The sequence below is a fragment of the Diuraphis noxia genome, unplaced genomic scaffold (genome assembly GCF_037042655.1).
Source record: "Diuraphis noxia isolate RWA-SAM2 unplaced genomic scaffold, SU_Dnox_SAM2 contig0002, whole genome shotgun sequence".
NCBI lineage: Eukaryota > Metazoa > Arthropoda > Insecta > Hemiptera > Aphididae > Diuraphis > Diuraphis noxia.
Window position 1 is genome coordinate 41,404,097 of NW_028301712.1, and position 24,104 is coordinate 41,428,200.

At 27.4% G+C, this 24,104-nt stretch overlaps 2 protein-coding genes and 1 pseudogene across 2 annotated transcripts in view; 1 reads left to right on the forward strand and 2 right to left on the reverse strand.

Annotated features, from left to right (window-relative positions):
- The window catches only part of LOC107165580 (lipase member H-B), a 32,030-nt gene extending 20,963 nt beyond the window's left edge, over positions 1-11,067 (reverse strand). The window contains exons 1-2 of the mRNA XM_089218751.1: positions 10,753-11,067; positions 10,298-10,647 (exon numbers count right to left, since the gene is read on the reverse strand). The gene's annotated coding sequence lies outside the window, so the exon portion shown is untranslated. The remainder of the gene's footprint in view (positions 1-10,297; positions 10,648-10,752) is intronic.
- On the reverse strand, positions 5,785-8,027 carry LOC149058464 (uncharacterized; annotated as a pseudogene).
- A 6,646-nt stretch (positions 11,068-17,713) lies between the features above and the next one.
- LOC107165568 (uncharacterized) lies at positions 17,714-23,409 on the forward strand. The gene is made up of 3 exons (XM_015513869.2): positions 17,714-18,003; positions 20,990-21,239; positions 23,016-23,409. The coding sequence occupies exons 2-3, from the start codon at positions 21,003-21,005 to the stop codon at positions 23,277-23,279; spliced, it is 501 nt and encodes a 166-aa protein (XP_015369355.1). The 5' UTR covers positions 17,714-18,003; positions 20,990-21,002; the 3' UTR covers positions 23,280-23,409.
- The last annotated feature ends 695 nt before the right edge of the window (positions 23,410-24,104 follow it).

Consider the following 24,104-nt stretch of genomic DNA (forward strand, 5'->3'; position numbering starts at 1 on the left):
ATTAAAAAAATTAGCCTTGAAGAAACTGACAAAAAAAACAGACATTTAGCTAATAGTTTTTTAAAGCAACTTAATTCTTTTAAATTTGTTCTTACAATGCATATGATGCGCAATGTATTCTCAATTACTACACCTTTATCAAATTATTTACAAAATCCTGCCATCGATTTCATTCAAGCAATACATTTAATTAAAGTGACTCGACAACAAATACAAGATTTACGAGCAATGAAAACTGAATCTGTATATGAGAACCTATTTACAGAAACAAAATTATTTTGTGAAGCACAAGACTTAGAGGAACATGATTTAGCAGAGGTGCGTACATCTCGCAAGAAAAAAATGAGTGGAGAAATAAGTAGTGATGAAAGAATAACTTCAGCAAATTACCGCTATGTATGTGAAGTTTATAGATGTTCATTGGATGTAATTTTATCTAAACTAGATGATAGATTTAGTGGTTCTGAAAATATCTTCAAAGAATTTTCATTACTACTACCTGAACGCTTAGAGTTAAACAAAGTCTCCCCAAATAAATTTCGGTGATACCCGATTGAGCACGGTCGTTATCGGCCGACCTTTTAGACGACCCGATTGAGCACGATAAAAAAAAAAATTGTATACAACGTTGTCAGATTTTCACTAGTACCTACGTCGTATGTTGTGTAGTAGATATTACCAATAGGTAATTACTAACATATTACTATATTAGTCGAAAACGATTTTACTATCGATCGATGGGTAGGCATACCCACGGAAGTTGAAAATAACTGGGATAGATAGGAAACCAGAATTTTATCTACAACGATTGCACTAAATTGTGATTAACTGTTATTGTATGTACCTATGCTGTAAATAAGACTTGGTCACAGTTAGTCGTCTGTTCTGTTGTCTCGCGCGTGCTCGTAGTGCGGTAGTGTGCGAATTTTACATTAAAATATGGAAAATAATGAAATAAAAATTATTTTATCCGAGAGAGGTAAAGAGTTGGCAAATGTTGGAGCTTTCAAGTACAGGTTTATTGGGTCCAGGAAAAATGGTGAATTGTTGAAATGGCGATGTACAAAAAATGATTGTACCGCAACAATCTATTCTGGCCAAGAGAAAAATATTGTACTGCAATCAAATGGACAACATCATCATGAAGGAAATTCATGAAATAAAATTCAAAGGCAAGTATTACGAGAAAATTGCAAACGACGGGCTGAAGAATCGATGTCAATTCAACCTCTTACATTAATTAGACATGAACTCCTCCGTAATACTGAACTAAAGTCCATTGTCCATAAAGATTTGAAAACAGTTCGAAAGGCTATTTATGATAGACGAAGAAATACACTTCCTGAATTACCTAAGTCACGAGAAGACATGTTTTTGCAGCTAAATTTAATAAAAACTCAAGCTGATTTTATGTTTAATGGACAGCAATTTATACATATTCCTGAAGATGATAGTTTCGTATGTATTACTAGCGACGACAACCTAAAATTTATGACAACAAAATGCAGTGATTTGTTTGCCGATGGTACATTCAATTACGCTCCTAAATATTTTATGCAGTTATATACAATACACGGATTTAAAAATGGATATTATTTGCCTTTAGTTTATTTTTTTTTTGTTTGAGAAATTGAAAGAGATGTATAAAAAAATTTGGTTATTTCTTAATGAATTGTGTAAGAAATATAATGAAATTGAGTTCAAATTACAAAAATTACATGTTGACTTCGAAAAAGCAGCTCACCAAGCCGCTTCTGAAGTTTTTGAAGATGTCCTTTTGTTATCATGCAGATTTCATTTAGGGCAATCAGGGTGGCGGAAAGTAAGTCCAAAATAAAAACTAATAAAATTAATAACTATTAAATTAAACTAGTTTATTATTATTACAGATAAACAGTGATCCTGTACTCAGAATAGCATATACAAAAAAAGACGATGCTCTTGGAAATTGGTTAAAAATGTTTTTTGGATTGGCTTTTCCTCCGAGTCATGAAGTAGCTGATGCATTTGTCGAACTTATCAGTGTATGTCCAGATGAAATTGCTTGCACAGAATTTTCCGATTATATTTTTAATAATTACATTGATGACGGATCTCCATTTCCCCCGAATATATGGGCTGAGGAATCATCGTATAATCCAAGGTATCTATACGGAATCTATAAATTTTTTACTATAGACATAGATACATTTTTTATTTTTCAGAACGACTAATGCAGCTGAAAGTTTCCACAGGACATACAATTCCCAATTTTACAAGGCACATCCACATATACACTTGGTTATTATAGTGTTACAAGAAACTCGGGCTGAAACGATCACGAAAATTCAATCCATAGCAAGTAATAATCATAAAAAAATTAGTGTTATCGAAAACCAAAAAATTAACTTCACTATAAAGGCTTATCAGGAGTACTCTGAATTTAAAGATGTTGATAACCTACTTAAATACTTATTTAAAGTTTGAAATAAGTATTTAGGGAAAAAAATTTAAATTTTTATTTTTTAATTTATTTTGATTCGTATTTTTCAACATTTTTTTATTTATTTTTTTTATATTATGTATTTTTATATTCAGTATTTAACGGATTAATTGTCATTGTAATATAATATAATAAACTAACTGACGTAGGTACATATGTAATATGTGATTAAAACCCATTAAACGATTTTTATTTTATTACATTCAAATGTATTTTATTTTTTAATATTAATATTATACGATACAAAATGGCAACGTCGCACCTATTTTCGTGCTCAATCGTGTTGTTTTTTGGGTTTTTTTGGGTTCCAATTGTTTGATTCCAACCATGCTCAATCGGGTTGTGAACAAGGTCAATCGTGCTCAGTCGGGTTCCAGCCATAAATTTGATTATTTGGTAAACTGGTTGTCTGCCGATAGAATTAACAAAATTGGTTTAAATGTAGAATATGAATTATTTGCTTCTAATTATAAAAACTTTATGAATAGTGCTACAGCAAATGACATAAAAATGCAATCTAAACATTCTAAACATACAATTAATACAAATGATTTAAGTGATCAAAATGATACTGAAAGTGATGATTCCGAAGAAACAATACATGTTACTGCCATATACTCTGCTCTGTGTAAAATGGGAATGGTGTCAGCTTTTCCAAATTTATTCATGGCTTATAAGGGGATTTGTACTTTGTCACCAACATCAGCAACTGCGGAACGATGTTTTTCCAAGCTTAAACTCATTAAAACAAAATTACGCTCTACTGTTGGAGAAAAAAGGTTGGATAATTTAATGTTAATTTCTTGTAACCCTGGTATAGAAGTATCAATTGAAGATGCTATTAATAAATTTGCTTCAACTTCCAGTGTTTTGCAAAAAGCATTAATGTATTGTTAACACTTAAAAAATGATGTAAGTATATTGACTTCATTAATTGTATTAAAATGTTTTAATAAAAAAAAAAATGTTAAGTATATACCTACCTACTTATTAAAGAAAACAATGAAACACAATGCCCCATGATTAACTTAAAGTTAATTAATCATGCAACATGCTGTCCACTAGAATACTAAATTAAACTAATTTTATCTTATATCTTTAGGTTTGTAATATCAAGTTGTTTACTTGGTTATTTAGAATTCGGTACTTAATATATCAATTATCAAAATTAGCAAATTTTAGTATAAATAATGATAGAAAAAAAAAAAAATGATAAAATTAAGTAAGGTTTTGCAGTGTGACTTTTTGGTGGGTGGGTGGGTAGTTTTAACTATTCTTGAACCACCAACTGAAAAATTTCAAACCGCCTCTGAGTATATCTTATCTATCTCAGTGGACTGAACTGATATAGTGTTTTGTAATGCCCTTAGATCATTTACTATGGATTGGACTCATCAAATTATGAAATAAAAAATTATTTCATCAATAATAATAAGGTGCTTATAGTGGCTTCACATATGTAATAAAACTTTATATCCCAAAACAAATAAACACTAATTTAAAATTTACTATTTGGTAAATAGCAATGTGTGTAATAGCCTCTATACAATTTACATATTAGTAAAAGATATAATATCTATCAGCAAATTGTAATTGCTATTTACTCCAATATCCACTGGGTCCACTGCGGGTTCTGAAGTTTCTGGTTCACACAATTTTAATGGAATTGCTCCCTTTCTTAATTTGTGTTTTTTTAAGCATATCTATAAATTAAAATAATACCTACAGACTACAACATATTTTAACACATAGGTACATAGTGTATTGAATAATATCATATCATTCATAATACAACAAATTCTTATTGTATGTAGCTCAATAAAGAAGTAAACTTATGGTGTACTTATTAAGTCCTTCACCAGACTCCCATGTGCTAATAATATCACATTCTTTAAAATGTGAGGCGCACACTCTAAAACTTTTTTTTAATTTAATACCTAGAGCATCCTCCCAAAGTTTTTTTATTTCGTCCTCTTTAGGAACGCCAAAAAGAGTTTTGGACGCACAATGTGACTCGTGAATTGCACAATAATTAGGCATAATGACCAAAAAGGCAATAAACGTAATTGAATATTCACAAAACCAATTATCAAACACAGACTACAGTGATGAGATTTCGTTTAAAAGATAATACATAAACATAACATTGTCATTTAATTATTATATGGATAGAGTATGAGATCGGTGAATCGTGATTATAATAATTGAGTTACTTATTAACTCAATTATATTATATTTATTATTGAAAATGCAATAATTTAATATTATGCCGGGAAATGGGAATATTTTAATACTGTAGTACCAATTAACAACCACCAAGAGCGTTAGTAGTAGTTCACTTTTTCGTTTGTTAGATAAGAACTCTCGTATACCGCCTTCTAACATTGAGTAGTATAGCCCGATGTGCAACCATTCTATCTTAAGCCGTGGGATACAGTAACCCGATCAGCTGATCGAGTGTCTATTCTATATTGTTCTGTGCTATAGGTAGGACTGGTAGGAGCCAGGAGAGTAGGAAGTCGTCCACAAAGTTGTACATATTCGGTATACATGCAATAATTAGTGATCATAGGTAACTTAACACTATGCACAAAACACGATATACGAATTTAATTCGTGTATCAGTTGACAAAAGCAAACTCAGTAGAGTAGGACAGAAAATCCAAGAAAAACAACACTTACGACATATTGATAGTTTGTTGATGTTTCAATTTTCAACTTTTTTAGTAAAAATGTACGACTTTAAATAATATACATACACGAATAATGAATAAAAAATGTAATGGCATTGTAAATTGTTCATCTACCAAATCATTATAATTATAATCGTTCATTAACAGAGAGCTCACAAATAATCGACCACCGTAGATAATGTTCTTGATCAGTGATTACATTGCCATGGAAACGATCAATATTATAATATCCATATTATAGTAAGGGCTGTTTTTAGGGTCTTCCCAGCAATTATTCGAATTTTTCTCGCTGTAAAAACCATCCTTGGACTTCGACGAACATTTAAAAAAAAAAATTGGCCAAATTGGTCCAGGCGTTGTTGAGTTATGCGCTTACCAACACATTTTGCGATTCATTTTTATATTATAGAATAAGGGGGGCATTTGATCATTTTCTTACAGCAATATTTTGAAAGGTTGAAAGGTTTGAATTTTGATTAAGTTTGACTTTTTTTTTGCGTTTCCCCAGAATTAAATCCATAGAGCCAGAAAGTATTTAATATTAATTCACAATTATTTACTACTTACTCATTTGTCTATTAATATTTTACATAGACTTAAAAACAAAATTGAAAAGAAATTGATATAATATATTATATATTCATCTAAGAATGTATAAAATAAAATATAAAAATTAAGATTTCTCTAGTTTATTATTTCTTATCATCAATTACGTTGTTAATTAGACTTAGGTATATGAAAGCGTGCCACGATGTTATCGTTTTTAGGTCGTTTAATAAGGCTCGGGCCACACGATGCGTTTTTTCCACGTTGGAAAATATGACTGCGGAAATTCCGCAACAGCCGTGTTGAACCACACGATGCGGAATTGCCGGATGTGAAAACAAAAATTATTTATTTATATAATATAAATAATACATTAATTAATTTATATAATTAATATTTTGATTAAGATTCTAAAAATACTAAATACTAATATTATATTACGCTATTATGACCAGCTGACATTGCACAGTCAAAGTTATGCTTACGACAAGTACAGTCGATTTTTTTCACTATGAGTGCTCTTTTAAATATTATTTGCGCTGCAGAAGTATATGGTGAATTAGAGGATTTTGGGTACATCCACTCAACAAAAAATAGAGACAGAAGATTTGTTCGAAAACTTTTATAGTTTAATGCGAAAATTTCCTCAAAAGTTTTTTGAATATTACCGAATGTCGCTAACTTCTTTTGATAAGTTATTGGAAACAATTCGTCCTCAATTAACAAAGCAGCATACCAATATGAGGAATCCAATATGCGTTGAGCAAAGACTTACAATTACTATAAGGTAAGAAATAACTTTTTTTAACCATCATAGATAATAATATTTATTATGTACCTACCTCATATTATACATATCGAATATATTATTAATAATAGGTATTTTATAAACAATCAGTAAATAATTAGAAGTAGTATTTTATTATAATTTTAATAAATTATTTTACATTTATTTGTAATAGTACGAGTATAAAAAAAATTAAATCCCTGTATGTTTAAAATATGTTTTGTATAGCAAAATAAATTGAAATGTATAAACCATTTTTTTAATTTATTAATTTGAGGAAGTATTTGAAGGAAAATTAGAGGATATATTAGTTATTGAAAATATGGGATTTGAGGCATTTGATGTTTCTTGTTGATATTGTGACAATCGAGGTTGAGGTGTAGGCGAATACACAAGAGGCTGAGGGCCACTGAGGATATGGAGGTAAAACGATATGAGAGTTATTAGAATAATATGAATTGGTGATTTCAGGATGTCTATGCGGAGGTATATAGAAAGATGAGGAATTTTGATATGAGTTATCGTTGTGATATACATTTGCTAGTTGATAAGTTGAAGAACTAAGAAGATGAACTAACTAATATTATGAGATTTCTGTGCATTTAAAAAAAAATTAAGTGCATTAATGCGAAAATCTCATTTCTGCGAATCGTGAAGTTTTTTGTAGTCTGGTAATAAAGACAATAAAAAATGTTGATCCGGATCATTACACTCTAAATAATTCGGTAACTTATTTTGGAACAGAATAATAACGGGTTCTTTTGCATTTTTTTGAGTGTACTTGAGAAATGGATGTAGAGGCTATTCCATTCTGCTCAGTTTCACCAGTCAGGTTAATTTCTTCGAAAGTTTGTTCACCTTGAACATTTATTGTTTATGATTTATTTAAAATTTGCAAATTAAATAATAATATTTGAAATCAAAAATTGTTTATTTTTTTTATTATAATAATATGTAAACTATAGGTTAGGTATCCAAGTACGAAGTATATTAAACATAGTGGGTATAATAATAATAAGTAATTATTTTTTTCGTTGCACTTATATTATTATATATTTTTTTTATAATTTTAATACTTACGATTCTTATTGTTTTTTCTAAATAATTTGTAATTAATTTTTATATAATGGGCAATATTTTACCTAGACTTATGTAGTACCTATTCATACGGGTTAAAAAAGGTTAATTAAATGTACTTTTATTTTATTATTTTTTTTTTTTTTAAATATTACTTGTACTTTATTATAGATTACAACTAAGTTGTAGAAGGTAACAACAATTTGTGTATTATGTATACTTAAAACGGTAGGCAGGAATAGAAATAAAATAAAAATATTAATTTAATTACCAAAGTAAAAATGTAAAAGGATTAGGTGTCATTATTTTAACTTACCTTTTTCGTCTTTTTGTGATGGCGAAAGCTCATTCCATCGGCATACATGGCTTCAGCGACAGAATTCCAAGACAAGGCCCTTAAATTTTTGTCACTATATTCCTTTGACCCAACATCCATAAACATGGACTCATTCAATTTCAATTATCATTTTTTCATAATCAAACATTTTTAATACATTTTAGTACTATTCCGCAATGTAGTTTATATATCAGTACCGCATGCGGGATACCGGACCGTGTGGACGGCTTGATTTGAAATAATGTTATTTTCATTTGTGTCCGGTTTCGGCAATACGACATTTCCGCAGCTTGTCGCGGCAGGTAGCGGAAATGTTCGGGCAGCCGCATTGTGTGGACGGTTGTGTTTATAGCAATGCGTTTTCGTTTTTTTAACGCTGCCGCATGCGGAATCGCCGCATTCGATGTCTGCGGAAAAAACGCATCGTGTGGCCCGAGCCTAAGTTATCCGTCTAAGTTTAGTAGTACAACTGTTGTTATGTTGTGCAAGTTCATAATTTTTAAAATAAAACAGAAAATGGACTTGGAACCTAGTCCGGATTAAGTGTGATAGAAGAGAGCACTGTTTCGGGGCTCGTTGATTTTGGAGGCCCATTAGCACGAAAAATTACTAAATAATAATAATTATTAAATTGATATTCTGATAATACATTCATTATCTGTATATTTTTATTATTTACGATTATATAGGATAATCATTGATAATAGATATTTTTGGTCTATATGCATTGGGTTTGGAACCATAATATTAATCTAACGCTTAAAAAATAATTTTTAACTATGGATGCTTCGGGAAATTGTATTGGTCGATGGGTGGTCAAAATAATACAATTATATTCAGTAGTAAAACGTACTGTTACCATTTATTTTTAATTTAAAGTTGAAACAATAAGTGTATTTGTTTTCGCCGATACCGATCCTACGATTACGGAGGTTATAGGCAACGACTCACGATTTGTATTGAGGACGTGAGCGGGAGGGGTTACCCACACAAGTGCAAAAAATATAAGATTTTGCGTATAAGGATAAGTGACCGTACGGTATATAATACATTAATTATTAAATGATAATAATATAAAGCATAATATACGACAGTATACACTTATATAATTATTATAATATGCAGGCGCCCATGACATTAACATAATGGAATATAAAAATATAATATAATATTGAGTACAACGACCTCAAATGCCGTAATATATAAAAAAATATAAACTAATAACAAAGTTGTATAATTGAACACTAAGGTCGCAATAACAAAATAATAATAATATTGACAGTTGTCAATTAGTTGGCCACTGACCATGAGTGGACAACATATAATTTAGATGTATAATATGACCTGACCGCGACAGCAATAATGTACACGTTGACGTATGATGATCCCACGATGTAGAACGACGATGATATTATAGGAAAAAACTTGACTCAACCCGATCACAAGTTGACGTCAATCACACCTCATGTTCACACGAGGTTTTTTTTTTCGCAACACGCAAAGACGGTGAACGACGTTGTGCTCGGTTCGACCGTTGGAAAAAGACAAGAATACAAGCGGACGCCGGGGCCCGGGATGGCCATTGGCTGACGAATTGTCACAGGACAGTGGAGAGGGGAGCTTTGCCGGACATCTTATCTCCACCACACCTGTGTTGTGTTATCCGGGTTATCCCGAGTAAACATAAATAGGTGGCCAAAAAAAAAAACCGTTCCGTGATCGAACAGTATTGTTTGTATTGCGGGGCTCAATTAATCCTTAGTCCGGGCTTGTTTGGAACATCTAACCACTGTGTGAAACGAGCCTATTTTATTCTGAAATTGTTTAATATTTATTTTGGTAAGAAGGGTGAAAATATTATGTCGTGGCTGGTTCGAATTGGCATGCTGGGAATAATATACTTTTTAGATCAGATATTAAAAACGCGTGGTAAAAAAATAATCGTTTCTTTATAAGTACTATGGGGAGAGGCTAGAGGGGCTCAGCCCTGTGCCTCGACATAATTAGGATCCATATATTATATTGCTCTAATACAGTAAAATGTATTTTATTATTTATATCAATCAACATTAAATATTACAATTACTTAAAGACTTATCTTATAATTTATTTATAATCTAAAAATTTAAATTAAATAAAAAAATGCAAGAGAAGTTTGAGTTAATCTGCTCAAAATTCTTAGGTAGAGCTTTGATGTCTATATTATAGTCTAAAGTCCATGCTTCTCTACCTTTTTTTATGATGACGCTCTAATTTGCGGATCCACAAAAACGCAACATTCTTAAAACAAATAATGTATTTTTAAAAAGTAACAATATAACCTATTGTAATAAGTAAATAGAGAATGAGACTGTCTTCACAACTGTTTTACTTACCTGTGGATTTTACCATCACGTTATGACGCCATAATAATGACATATATTTATATTTAGAACACCTAATGTTATGGTAGGTACATATGAAAATAAACAATTTTTTTTGTGTTCATATTACTATTATAAAAATATAAAAACTTTAAAAAAATGTTTTACTGGGCATCATTTATTTATTATTTTAATTTTCTAGACTTTCATAAAAATTACTTTCCTACAACAAGACGGTGCCATCTTTTTCCAAAGGCAAGTCCACCACCTCTTTATCACCATCATTTGTTTCAGAAACTTGGACGAACGACATGGCGTTGACCAAACGAAAAATTCGACAATGCGCAAATTTCGAGTGACTTCTGAAAGATGGTTTACTGTTTTATTGATTTTACCGAGCCGTGTAAAGACGATAGACAACGCACAAATAAAAAAAGTTAACGATTGAACACAGAATAATTACTTACCAGCTGGAGTACTGGACACTGAAGTAACAATACGTGAACGAAACTACGTAAGATGTACACTAATGTACAGACATAGACATAGGGTACACAAAGTCGTCAGTCCCAGACCAAAGACTAGTAGACCCGTAGATTTTAGTACTACAACACTACTACAGAGCACAGAGCAAAATATAGACTATAGTAAACTTGGTAGAGCACAGATTACTAAGTACAACCCGCGATTATAGAATAAAGAATTAAGATATAGATAATATACATTAAATCGTAATTCGTAAATAAAACGTACACTACGTCATAGAACACGTAAGTTGTAGTGTATCGTACACAATTTTAATGTAAACAGGAATCGAGCGTCAGTGGCAAGCGGAGACACTGAAAACATTGTTACCAACCGAATAATATAATCCATAAAGTTATGTCGCAGAATAGATTAAATTTAATCTACTATGTGGTCGTGTTTTGCTTGGTTAATACTTGAAATTATTATGTAACAAATGGTTAGGTACAGTCCGGTGGCGTCGGGGTCCTTAAAAAATGGAAGTTCAAAATATCGTTTTAGTTAGAACCTACCACTCACCCACCCGAATACCCGATGGACCAATAACCAATAGTTAATACATTTAAACATATTATAACATGTATAACTATATAAGTATCAATTAAATTATTTTAGTATAATATTTACAATAATGTACTCTAGATACATAATGTTACTGATGATTGATGAAAGATGAAACCTAATTACCTAATTACCTAACAAAGCAATAGCCAGTAAACAGTAGTATTCTCACTGTGGTGGATGAAACTTGCTATATTCACAATGTAAATTTAATAAATTCATCAGTTTCAAAAGTATAAAATCCTTTAAACCGATGATACAAAGTTTAAAGATATAAAAGGAGTTAATTGTATACATATAAGTATATAACATATTAATTTAAAAAACAAAATTCCATAAAACTTAATAAACGAACTACTGACGGAAACAATTTTTATGTTCAAGATTTTGACGTTCAAGGTTTTGAATGTTCAAAATACTGATATAATTTTAAATTCATGATTTTATCGTTCAATATTTTGACGTTCAACCATTTGAAATTCAACCGTTTGAAGGGTGTCCACTAAAAATTATTGTATCATTACCCTTTTAAAAAAAAATTATGATAGTAAATAACTAATAAGTAGCTAATTATAGTATAGAGTATTATAGACAGTATAGTCGTATAGTGGAAAAGTGGAAACATTATTTTATATTCAATATATTAATAAATTTAACGTTTTGGTAACACAACTTTACTTTATGCATTTAAACATTTATACTTTCGTACTTAAGAGTAACTAATAAATAAATGTTTCCACTTTAGCAGTATAAGTGAGATTATGAATAATTTTATTTAACTTTTATAGTATATATTTTAATTTAATTATACAGTCTTATCATAATATTAGTGTTTCTTTTTTTATTTATTAAAAAATTTAAGTTAGATTTTTTGACAATGTAGAACATAAACTTGCAAATATATTGATCACATCTTCATTATTTATATATCGTTATATAAAAATTTGAAAATAAAATTTAATCTTATTTATAAAGGAATGAAAAAATTAAACAAAGGAAAATCAAAGCATTTGATTGGTTTTGAATAAATTAGAAAAAAAATAAATATAAACTTTTATAAATACCATTTGTTAAAAAAAAAATGGTTATATTCGTTTACCACATCCAGAATTCAATGATAATAATAAATTTAAAATAGGTCTCGAATCAATGTATTTAAAAAGGTTAAATTTGATTAATATTGAATCAGATTGTAAAATAGAAGTTGAACATAGAGTAATACATATAAAAAAAGGTATATATAGCATTTCATATTTAAATTAATTAATTGAACCGGCATTTTTATCTTATAATAATAAAAAAATCAAATTGAATCTCCTTGTTATTATAAATTAGATGAAAAATTTAAAAAAAAATTAGGATTTGAAAATACAGAATTTGATTTTTCATTAGTTGTTAATACTTTAATGTATTGTCCTACTTCCGAAGAAAATATATAAATATAGATCAAGAATGTACATTTAGATTAGGTAGAAATGGTGAAATACCAAAAAGAGAAATTCCAATAGGAATATACACAATAAATGAAATTGACAATTTAATGAATTTTAATGATTTTCCTAAAATAAGTTTTGAATTAATTGATGGTTTTTTAAATATTACAGCCTCAATCGGTCTATGTTTTGATGAATATTTATCAAATTGTTTAGGTATTGATTATATTGGATATTTAATCTCTATAAATAAGGTATGGCCTGATTCATGGAAACTGGATCCTGGTATTGAATATAAAATAACAGGATCAAACCAATTTTTTATACACAATGTTTAAAAAAAATATAAACGGTGTTATATTTAACCAAACAAATAAATCTGATAAAATATATAAAACTGAAATTAAAGGTAACTATTCAATTGATCAATTGAATAGTTTATTACCTTCAAGTATCAAATTACAAAATGAAAATAATTTTATTAAATTACATTCAAAAAATAATTGTTTGATAGACGAAAATTTAAAATTAAGTTTAGGGATTGATAATATTTTTTATATAAACATGAAGGAGATTCTGAAAAATAAGATAATAATATAAATAAACAATTATTAGAAGTATATTGCAACATAATTGAAAAGTCTGTTTCATCTATTGATGAAAAGGTTATCGAAGAGGAACTTTTGTTTGTTTTTAATTATGATTCAAATAATCTTTTTATAAGATGTAATCCAATAATGTACAGACAAGTAAATGTAAGAACAATTCAAAATATAAATATATATTATATTCTTGATCAAAATGGTGATATTGTTAATTTTGGTGATGATTTTATTGTTTATCTTGATCTAATTGAAGAAAAAACAAAATAAATATTTAAATTATTTTTCCATAGAAATATTTCTATATTTCTAAATAATTTAACTGTTTTAATTGTTTTTAATCAGTCAAATTATTATATTGAAATAATATGGTCCAATTTTATTAGCAAAATTATACCATTGGACAAATTTAAAGAAATTTTTAGAACTTATTGTAAAACATATGATAAAAAAAATAAAATAAAAACATATGGTTTCATAACAATAGAAATAATAAAAATGTTGATCTATGACAATAAAGGTAATACTATTTTAAGTATTGATGAACGATGAAAATGATTTTTTTATTTTTTATGTAATAAATGGATATCAAACAAATTCAAAAAGAATTTAAAAAAAAAAATTTTAAAAAAAATAACATTTGAAGACCAAAACAATTCCAAGGTAGGAAATAACTTAGAAAACGAAACAGAAAAATGAAACAATTAATTCATCTTAGACAAAATTTACAAAAAACTTTTAAAAAATCAGATTTAGAACAATCTGAAAGAAAGTTAAATTTTATAAAAAACGATGAAGATGAAGGTAACAATAATAACACGTTCCCTATTCAGGGACATGTTGAATATACACCAAAAAAAATACAAAAAATAATTAATCTTAAAAAAAAATTTACAAAATAACTATAGAAAAAACAGTTTTAAACGATAAATATACATCAGAAGAAAAAGTAAAACATTATGAACCAATATTAAAAGCCTTATCAAATGTTGAATCATCTGTTAATGATGTTAAAGAGGTTGCTATTAAAACCGATAATGATATTCAGAAGATGATAATACCACCTTATAAACCTAAAAATCCAGAATTACAACGATTAATGAGTACAGAAGAGACTTTTAAAACTCCAAAAAATTCTCGTAAAAAATCAATAGCTAATTCTCCAATTCCTGCAAATATTATAAAATTAGGCCCTATTGCAACAAAATATCTACCAACAGTAGAACCCAATAATTGTTTTGGAATATATTATAAAAAAGATTTTAAAGATCATATGATCGGGAAATGTATAATAACATTTGAAAATGATGATATATTTTTAAATGGGAAAAAATATAAAGGAACTGTAGGTTTGTGGAGATTATTAACTCATTTAGATGTTACCAAACCTGAATATTATCTTCTAACCAAAATTTAGATTAATGTAGATATAGATACAATTCATGTAATTTTTTTTCTCTTTATATATATTTCTCACTTTGAACCCAATGGCCCATGTTGCCGAAGGTATCATTAATAAAAATAAAAAAACCTGAATATTATACAGATGATGACTTTAAAATATATAAAGAAATATTAATAGAAACTGATTCTATATATCAAAACAATAATAAATCAACAGGAAGAGCTAAATCAAGTGGTGGTGCAAAATATGTATCAATGATTAGCAATATTTGGAAAGAAATGAATGAAAATAAAAGGTTAATAACAAAACCAATAGGAGAGGGTTTAAGACACATATGATCATTGATCACACATATGATCGTATTGAATATCGTTATATTGATAATATGAAACAATTAACAGACAGATTACAACTTATTTCTGCAGAAGAAGGAGCAGGAAGTAACAATTATCATAACGAAAAACTTGGTACTCTACATTTATGTAAAACAAGTAAGGAAAAAATTATTGATACTCCTAAAGGTATTGAATATTTATTACTATATGTAACAAACTTACCAAAAGAAGTTGTAAAAATATCAAAAGATTCCATAATAAAAAATATATTTTTTATATCAAATGAAGAAAGAAAAGGAAATAATAATTATCATGATGAAAAACTTAATATACTTAATTTTTGTATTAGAGAAATGGAAAACATAATTGATATTCCAAATAATGGTGCATATTATTTATATTCATATTTTTCATGTTTACCAAAGAAAATTATAAAAGGTTCAGGATTTATTAATAATTTTTTGAATTGCTCATTTTTACCTGAATTGCATTGGTCTGGTTATAATTATTTAGGACCGGGAACAAAATTAGAAAAAAAGAAAAAACCTATAAACAAATTAGACGAAGCTGCAAGAGATCATGATTATTTTTATAAAGATCATGTAGATACTAAAACAAGACATGAAGCCGATAAAATTTTAGAACAAAAAGCAATGGAAAGATTTAATGCTCCTGATACGGATATCAACGAAAAAATGCCAGCTCTTTTAACTGCATATGCAATGAAAACAAAAAGACATTTAGGAATGAACTTAGTATTTGAATAATTTTTAAATATTTTGTAAAATAAATTGTATTTTAAATTAACTGAAAGCCAGAAAAAAAAGTTGGCTGAAGCTTATAAAAATAGTACAAATGCAATAATTCAAATTGCCGGTAATAAAATATATTAAGGAGAAAATATTTATTATTTAGATCAAAATCAAATAGATAAAGTAAAGAACAGTAAGGAAAAAAAATCTGGTGTACGGTTAGAGATTGCTCTGAAGCAGATTAAAAAAAAAGAAGGGGGATTTTTACCTTTAATTTTACCCTTTCTAGAAGGTGTAGTAGAAGGTGCAGTAGTAGCTACTCCAGCTATAGTTGCATTGTATGATAGTTATAAAGATAATAAACATAAGAAAAAAATGGAAGAAGAAACAATTAGACATAATAAAGAAATGGAAAAAAATAAAAGTTCAGGATTGAAGAAAAATTTAAGTTTTTAAAGGAGTTTACACGCTTTTTTTGGATCAAAGAAAAAAATATAAATATTGAACCTTTAAGTAACTGATATAAATAAATTTGGAAATAATATAAACAATTTTAGAGGGTGTTACATGCGAAATGAATTACCTATGAAACCATGGGTAAATGAATGTGGAATTCTTAATTTAAATGATTCTACTCAAAATGGTTTTCATTGGGTTGCATAGAAAAAAATGAAAAATAAAAAAATATATTTTGATTCTTTTGGATTGCCTTCTCCTCCTAAGGAACTCGTAAGTTATTTAGGCAAACATAATCTATGGTATACCGATAGAAAATTTTAAGATTATAATGATCCTCCTATATGTGGTCATTTGTGTTTAGAATTTATTGAAAATTATAAAAAATTTATTTAAATATATCTAATATATTAAAATATTTTTAATAGAAATAATTTAGTTATTCAAAAATCTTGAATAGTAAATCTTTACAATTCTTAAGCATACTCTTAAGTTCCTCGATTTCATGTTTATATTTTCTATATTGTACTTCATATAATTTGATGTGATCTCTTAACGGATTAAAAAAATAAAAATAATTTATTTTACATTTATTACCTAAAAATCGTGTTTGTTTCTCAATCTCCCTTTTATATACTTTACATTGTATTTCACGTGCTTTGATTTGATTTTCTAACAGATTAAAAAATTCACAATCGTTATAATTTTTCATTTCTTCTTTATAATAGGTACCTATATAGTAAATATGTATATTTTTTGGATTTGGAATGTAAAATATTTTAGTTATTATTGCATTTCAATTTTAATTATTAATAAGTAGATATTATGAAAAATATTTTGCGATTGTATATTGCATTTCAATATTAGAAAATATTGAAATATTTTTTTGGGGAATATTGCATTTCAATTTTCAATTATTAATATCATAAGTTCTATGAATAATATTTTAATTATTATTGCATTTCAATTTTAATTATTAATAAGTAGGTATTATGAAAAATATTTTGCGATTGTATATTGTATTTTAATTGTCTGATCTTTTTGCACATTGTTTTCTTTGTGATCTTTTATTGATGATATAAGGAGTGCGCCAGGACCGGCATAATACTACTCGGATAAAACGCGTCTCGTTAATAAATTGTATTTAATATGATGGTCGCACATTGGACCGCAGTGCTTCAATGGCACCCATGATATTATCTAGTAGACTCCCCACTTCGAAAACCTATTGACAATATTATTTTTAAATATAATACATTTTATAATATTATATATTATGTCTAAGTAGCGACAATTAATTAACTTATAACTGATAAGCATAGTATAATAATGCTTAGTGTTGTTATAATGATAACTGATTAATACTATACAATAATATTATGAAACGTCGTGGGTCCGTGGGTGTGTACGTAAACTGAGAATAACAGTTTGTCAATGTCCATAGTGTACACTGATCAGTAAAGCAGTCAATATCCAGTATTCAAACATGAAATATCATTTCAAACAACATTTTTAATTAAAATATTATTAATAATATTAATATTTTAGTATTGTTAATACTTGATAACTATTCCGTCAAAACAATTCTAGATATAGCAGTAATACAAATTTTATAAATATATAGGTATACAGCTTAAATCCAGAAGTTGGTAAGTATATTTTGTTGATTTTAATCATTCAATAATACCTTCTTAATAGTACCTATTTAACATACCCTCTGTAATCTTATTATTAATTCCTTTTAGGCTTTTAAGTTTTAATTAATTAATTGTTATCATCATTATATCATCAGTCATCATTACTCAAACTGTTTATTTGGCACTAAACAATGATGATGATAACAATGTAATCAAGTGTATTCATAATAATATAATTAAGTGTATAAATTAGCTAATTAAAGTATTTTGTGTAGATTTTTTAAAGCTTAGGTTTTTGTTTAATTAGTAAGCACTAAGCAGTTACATAGAAATTCAGAAAGGTTTTGATCAATATAAAATTATATATATGAATAATTTAAATTTAAAAAAAATTACAATTTATTTAGGCGGATAGGGATTAAAAGTTGACATACCTTAAAATAGTGTTTGATGCTTAGACGATATACATTATAATCATTATATACAACAATACTATATACAATATTAACATAATTATAATAAATAGTATAGCAACGATAACATAGATAAACACTCATAATAAAATAATAACAATTTTGAGTGTTCGCGTATTATAATTATTATCTAGGCGTAACAGTAAAAATATAAGTAAATATAATATAATATACCTTAATATATTTCGGATAATTTTTTACCGTTTACTTTAAATTTTTAAATAATTAATATATTTATATAACTTATATATTTTATCGTTTAATAATATCCTTGACAACAGACAGTATATAAAGACACAGTCGCCATATTCAGTGAAGCCGTGTCGTTAGGTGGTTATGAAATGTGATAAATTAATAATTAACACTTAAATCGTTTTACCTAAACAACAATATTATTTAATTTGGTATACAAAAAGAAAATTCGGAACACCGTGATAGAGAAACAACTATATAGGTCTACAATTGAAACGTAGATAGTTGAAATCGTGATGCTTTGCCCGCGACACGCAAGATAAATATTAATAAAATTAAAAAAAAAAACAAGTATTTATTTATCATTGGTAAAAATAATTGAAACAAATCGATTAACAGCAAATAATTAATAATTAATTAACTTCATTTTCCCACTTCAAACAATCATAAAAACATTTCATTTTCTAAAATTTACCTTTGTCGCTTTTAATATTAATTTAAATTAGAATTCGTATGTTGTGCATATTCAAAATATCGCTTCAACATTGTCAAATATAATATTAAAATCTGTCATATTAAAATATTAAAATTTTTTTGTAATACCTAGTTTTTAACCATTTATTAATAACATTTTAATTTCGTGATTTAATAATTAACTTATTTTTAGAGCCCTATTAATTAACAAAATAAAATATCTTCACAATTTCAAATTTACAAAAATGCTTAATTATAGATAATAAATCAGAGGTCAGACAATACCAGTTCTGGTTATACAATAATAGAGGGTGAGCAGCGATATTTGTTGAGATCTTAGAGCTTTGGTTTTTGTTTTAAATTAATTCAACATTTTAATTCAATTCCTCAATAATTAATTTACTAAACAATATTTCGGACTAAAATCTCAACAATAACTAGCAACCATTTTTTTTTTTTATAACTACTTATAATTTATATTTTGAATTAAGTAAATAAAAATATAACTAAATAAATATTTAATGACCATTGGAAATTTATAAATATATTATTATTAATTATTTACTTAATAATTGAAACAATAATACTATTTCTATGTACATCATATTAATGTATTGAACTATTACTTATTATATTGGCATTTGATTGTTTTTATTAGAAAAGAGGGATCAAAAGTATCATAAATTATTTAAGTTCAATTTTAATTATTTATGTACCTACATTATTGTTATATTATTGCATAGTTCGTGTTTACTTCTTAATTAACTCATTTGACATTTGATTACTTAAAAATAATACATTTTAGGTACCTATTTAGAATTAGAATTTACATTGACACATAACATTCAGTCAAGCACCAAGTGAATAATACATTTATAATTATATAGGTATGGCAGAAGACTGTGTATCCAAAAATTATAACCTAAACATTTAAAATATTGATGTAATCAATTCATATCATTAAAATTATTATTTATTAAATACCAGTGTAATTAAAAAAAGAAACAATAAATAACTTAAGGTATAATTAAAGAGAAAATATCTTTATTATTGATAGGCAACTTATATATTATATATCAGATATTAGTTTTAAGCATTGTTGTGTTTGATCATTTATAATGTTTAATTGAATTAAAATTTTTAAAGTTATATGCTTTAGATAGGCCATTCAGTCATTATTTCAGTTAACTTTCTCATCGTTAGGCAGTAGGTACTTATTTTGGGTAAGTCATGAAAACAGCAACTACTATTAGTACTATTGAATGCAGATATCATCAAAGGTATGAAACAATGTATTGAGAATATTAAGGTATATTAGTATATAGGAAGTAAACTGGTACCGCTCAGAATCTTCGTTCAAATACTTCAAATATCATATCGCATAATCTTATAAGTTACAAATTATAAGTAATAACACTAGCACACGTCTTAGTTGCTCTCCAAAATAATAAATGTGATCATTGATTATAATCAGTGGCGTAGCCAGGGGGGGATGAGGGGGCTGCAGCCCCCCCCCCCGAAATGCTAATAAAATTTAAAAATTATTTCAATGGTCTACAATATTCACTCAAAAAGTCTTAAATTGTATTTTACTAATTTTAAATTTTCATCTTTATTTTGTTAGTTTTCTATAGCTTCGGCCGTGCTAATAGGTATTTTAATGCACCGCTGTGTAAAAAATTGATCAGCCCCCCTCCTCGAAAAAAAATCCTGGCTACGCCACTGATTATAATCATTATTATTTATACATTTTTAATCAATAGTATAATATATGATGTACAATTAATGTACAATGTACTCAACATAAGCTATATTTATAAGTTATAATTTATAAATTATAATCAACCATCCATTTTCAGATACCTAATCATCATGACTTCAATGCTGTCATTTGTGTTGGAAAACGTACCCAGTGATTGGGAATCAGTAAGCACTTATAATAGCAGTTATTTATTATTTGATGTACCAGACTTAAACAGAGAGTCCGAAAATGTAAAAACAATGTTTAACTCGACATCGTTAAGTATCAATAGTATTCGAAGAGTCCAAAATCCTTTTCAGTATGGTCGTTTCAAATTGAGACAAGAAATGCTGAATTCTAATTCAGTGGTAAGAAAAATACATATACATTTTCATATTATGATTATACATTTTAATTTAAAATACAGACTGAAAAAAGATCACACACTACAGCGGTGGCGATTACCGCTGGACAAGGTAATCAATTAAGCCGGTCACAATTTACCGGCACCGCCAAGACAAAACATTTTACCGCTTCCGCTGCAGTGTGTCGTGTGTGGGAACCTTAAATCTAGAATTAGTTTAACCACTTTAACACACGAATTAGATATTAACTGTTAATAGCTAACAGCCATTACAGGATTTTTATTATGCGCGTATATATGATCTAAATTCTACAAAAAAAAATATATATATCAGTGTAAACTGTAAAGTGTAGACTGAAGATACAATATTGACTCATATTAAAATATTAGACACACGAAAATTAAAATAATATGTGTACTTAGTCCTAGTGTACTTACAGACAATAATATGAACAGTGAACACTGATGACTGAAGATAATACAAAAATCAGCTGCATGGTTGGTCTACACAGATATTATATATGCATATATATTTACATATGAATTTACAAACATCAGTGTAATTATAGAAATATTTATTTGTATAGTATACATTTAAAGTATTCAAAATACTGAACGGAGATCGGAGTACTAACCCCTAGTCTGCCACACATTTAATTTTGCGCTATACAATTTCTTGACTGATATTTTATTATTTTATTTCATTATTTTGTATCTATATATCTGTATATATAATATATACATATACATATATAATATATAATATATGCATTGTCCTAAACTAAATTTTATAATTTTATTCCAGTTAAAATGTATTTTAAAATTACAAAAAACTATCGGTAATCCAAGACCCAAGTAGTATACTCTAATAACTATTAAGCTGTTAACAATAAACCATGTGAATAGGTAGGTATATTAAATATCAATTATACTGATAGAACTTTGAACATATCATATAAATTATGAATTTATGATAAACTAACTACTCACCAGAAAATAAAGCTTATAATTATAAAGCACTTTAAACTATACTATTATGATTAAATCATGATATATTTTAACTGCTTTTTATCAGTAGCACACGTGAACCGAAGCCACGACGCCCACGACATGTTTGTATACGCAGCTATTCATGTACGATGTACAATAGGGGTTTAAAAACGAATTAACTCTTGAAAAATTCCTAAAAAATCTATAGCTTTTTAGGTACTTACAAATTGCGATCATAAATCATCATAAGACATAAAGTCATAACCATTTACTTATCTACCCCTCACCCAAATACATTATTACAATATTACATGTCTGTCTAACCCAAAATCAATAACACACAGTTGTCTATATTATTTAAATATAAACAAGTCAATGATCGCTTTCAATAAAAATAAAGATCTATTACCTACTAATTATTTCTTTCTACAAAAGATTGTATGGTGTGTTTAAAGTATAAACAAGATTTTCGGAGTTCAGATTTGGAATAATCGATATTTGTGTAACAGATTTCATAATATTTATATATTACTTACCTATATTATGTTCCGTGGATTCAGAAATAGTAGATATCACGTAGCTAAATAATATGTTTGTGAAAAATAAATATTTAAAACCTTATCTCATTATTTATATGACATTTTATGTTATGAACTATTTTGTAATCTGTAATACATTTAAATACCTATATAGTGTTATATTTGAATATTTTATTTTACGGTAGACCGTAGACAGTAATTTATACCATTTCAATTAAAATCGTTTTTTGTACTTATCAATTTTCTTACAGGACACAGTTTTCCATATTGTACACGAAAGTGACCTAGACACAGCTCTGAAGCACACATGTGACTACAGGAGGTATACAAATGAATCTAGTAATAAAAGTGAAAATAAACATCCACGTTTTTATCACGATGTCCAGAGCGCTATTGCCAACTGGTCTGCATCAAAGATAAACGAAAGTTGCGTATTGGTTGTCAATAAAATATCTGGTATCACCAAGACTCAAAGTGATTATTATATCCAATACGTTGTTGATATTTATATATAAACTTCACAAAATCGACTATAATACTATTTGATTTTGTTACTCTTTACCTATAGGTAAAACCCTTTTTATTTTTATTGAACTTAAAAACATCAAACAGTTATTTTATAATAAAAGTATATACCTACATTTATTCATGATCACCTTTTATTATTTGCATTCTTCTTTATTATAAAATGTAATAAATATAATATTTATCAGATAAATTTATAGATTATATCGCATCGGAAATACGATAATACATCAATACCAACGCGTGCGAGATATAATAATATAGTTGAGTTCTACTAATAAGTAAATACGAAATCGATTACTTCTAATAATTGGTTATCTTTTGTATGACAATATGTAATCTTTTGTTTATAACTATTATAATATGACAACTGATTTTCATATTTCATATATTTTTTAATATCCGAAATTGTACTTGGCTGTTTTAATACAAATAACGTACGTATAGTGAAATACTGTTTATTGAAATTATTTAATCTTTAAAAAAAATTGTTTAGTTATTTGAAAGTGGCGCAAATTACAATTTGAGTTAGGCAAATAACGGTGTAAATTAAAATTTGTGAAAGGATATAATGGCACAGATTACATATTGCTATTGCCGTTTAGTTTTATGTGGCACAAATCACAAAAATGCATTTTTAGATGTGGCGCAAATTACATATTAAATATATTTTTCGGGGGTTAACTTTTGGTGCAAATTACATACGCCCGTTTTACGGGCCCCGGAGTTTCAGAACACCTAGTTATTATAATATTTTAGTTATAATTAGGGTTAACATTTATGGTTGACAATAAAAGAGGACATTTTTTTCAATA

Coding starts and splice junctions, on each gene's coding strand:
- LOC107165568 (XM_015513869.2), top strand. CDS start 21,003: ATGACTTCAATGCTGTCATTTGTGTTGGAAAACGTACCCAGTGATTGG. Junction 21,240..23,015: donor TGCTGAATTCTAATTCAGTG/GTAAGAAAAATA, acceptor ATTTTCTTACAG/GACACAGTTTTCCATATTGT.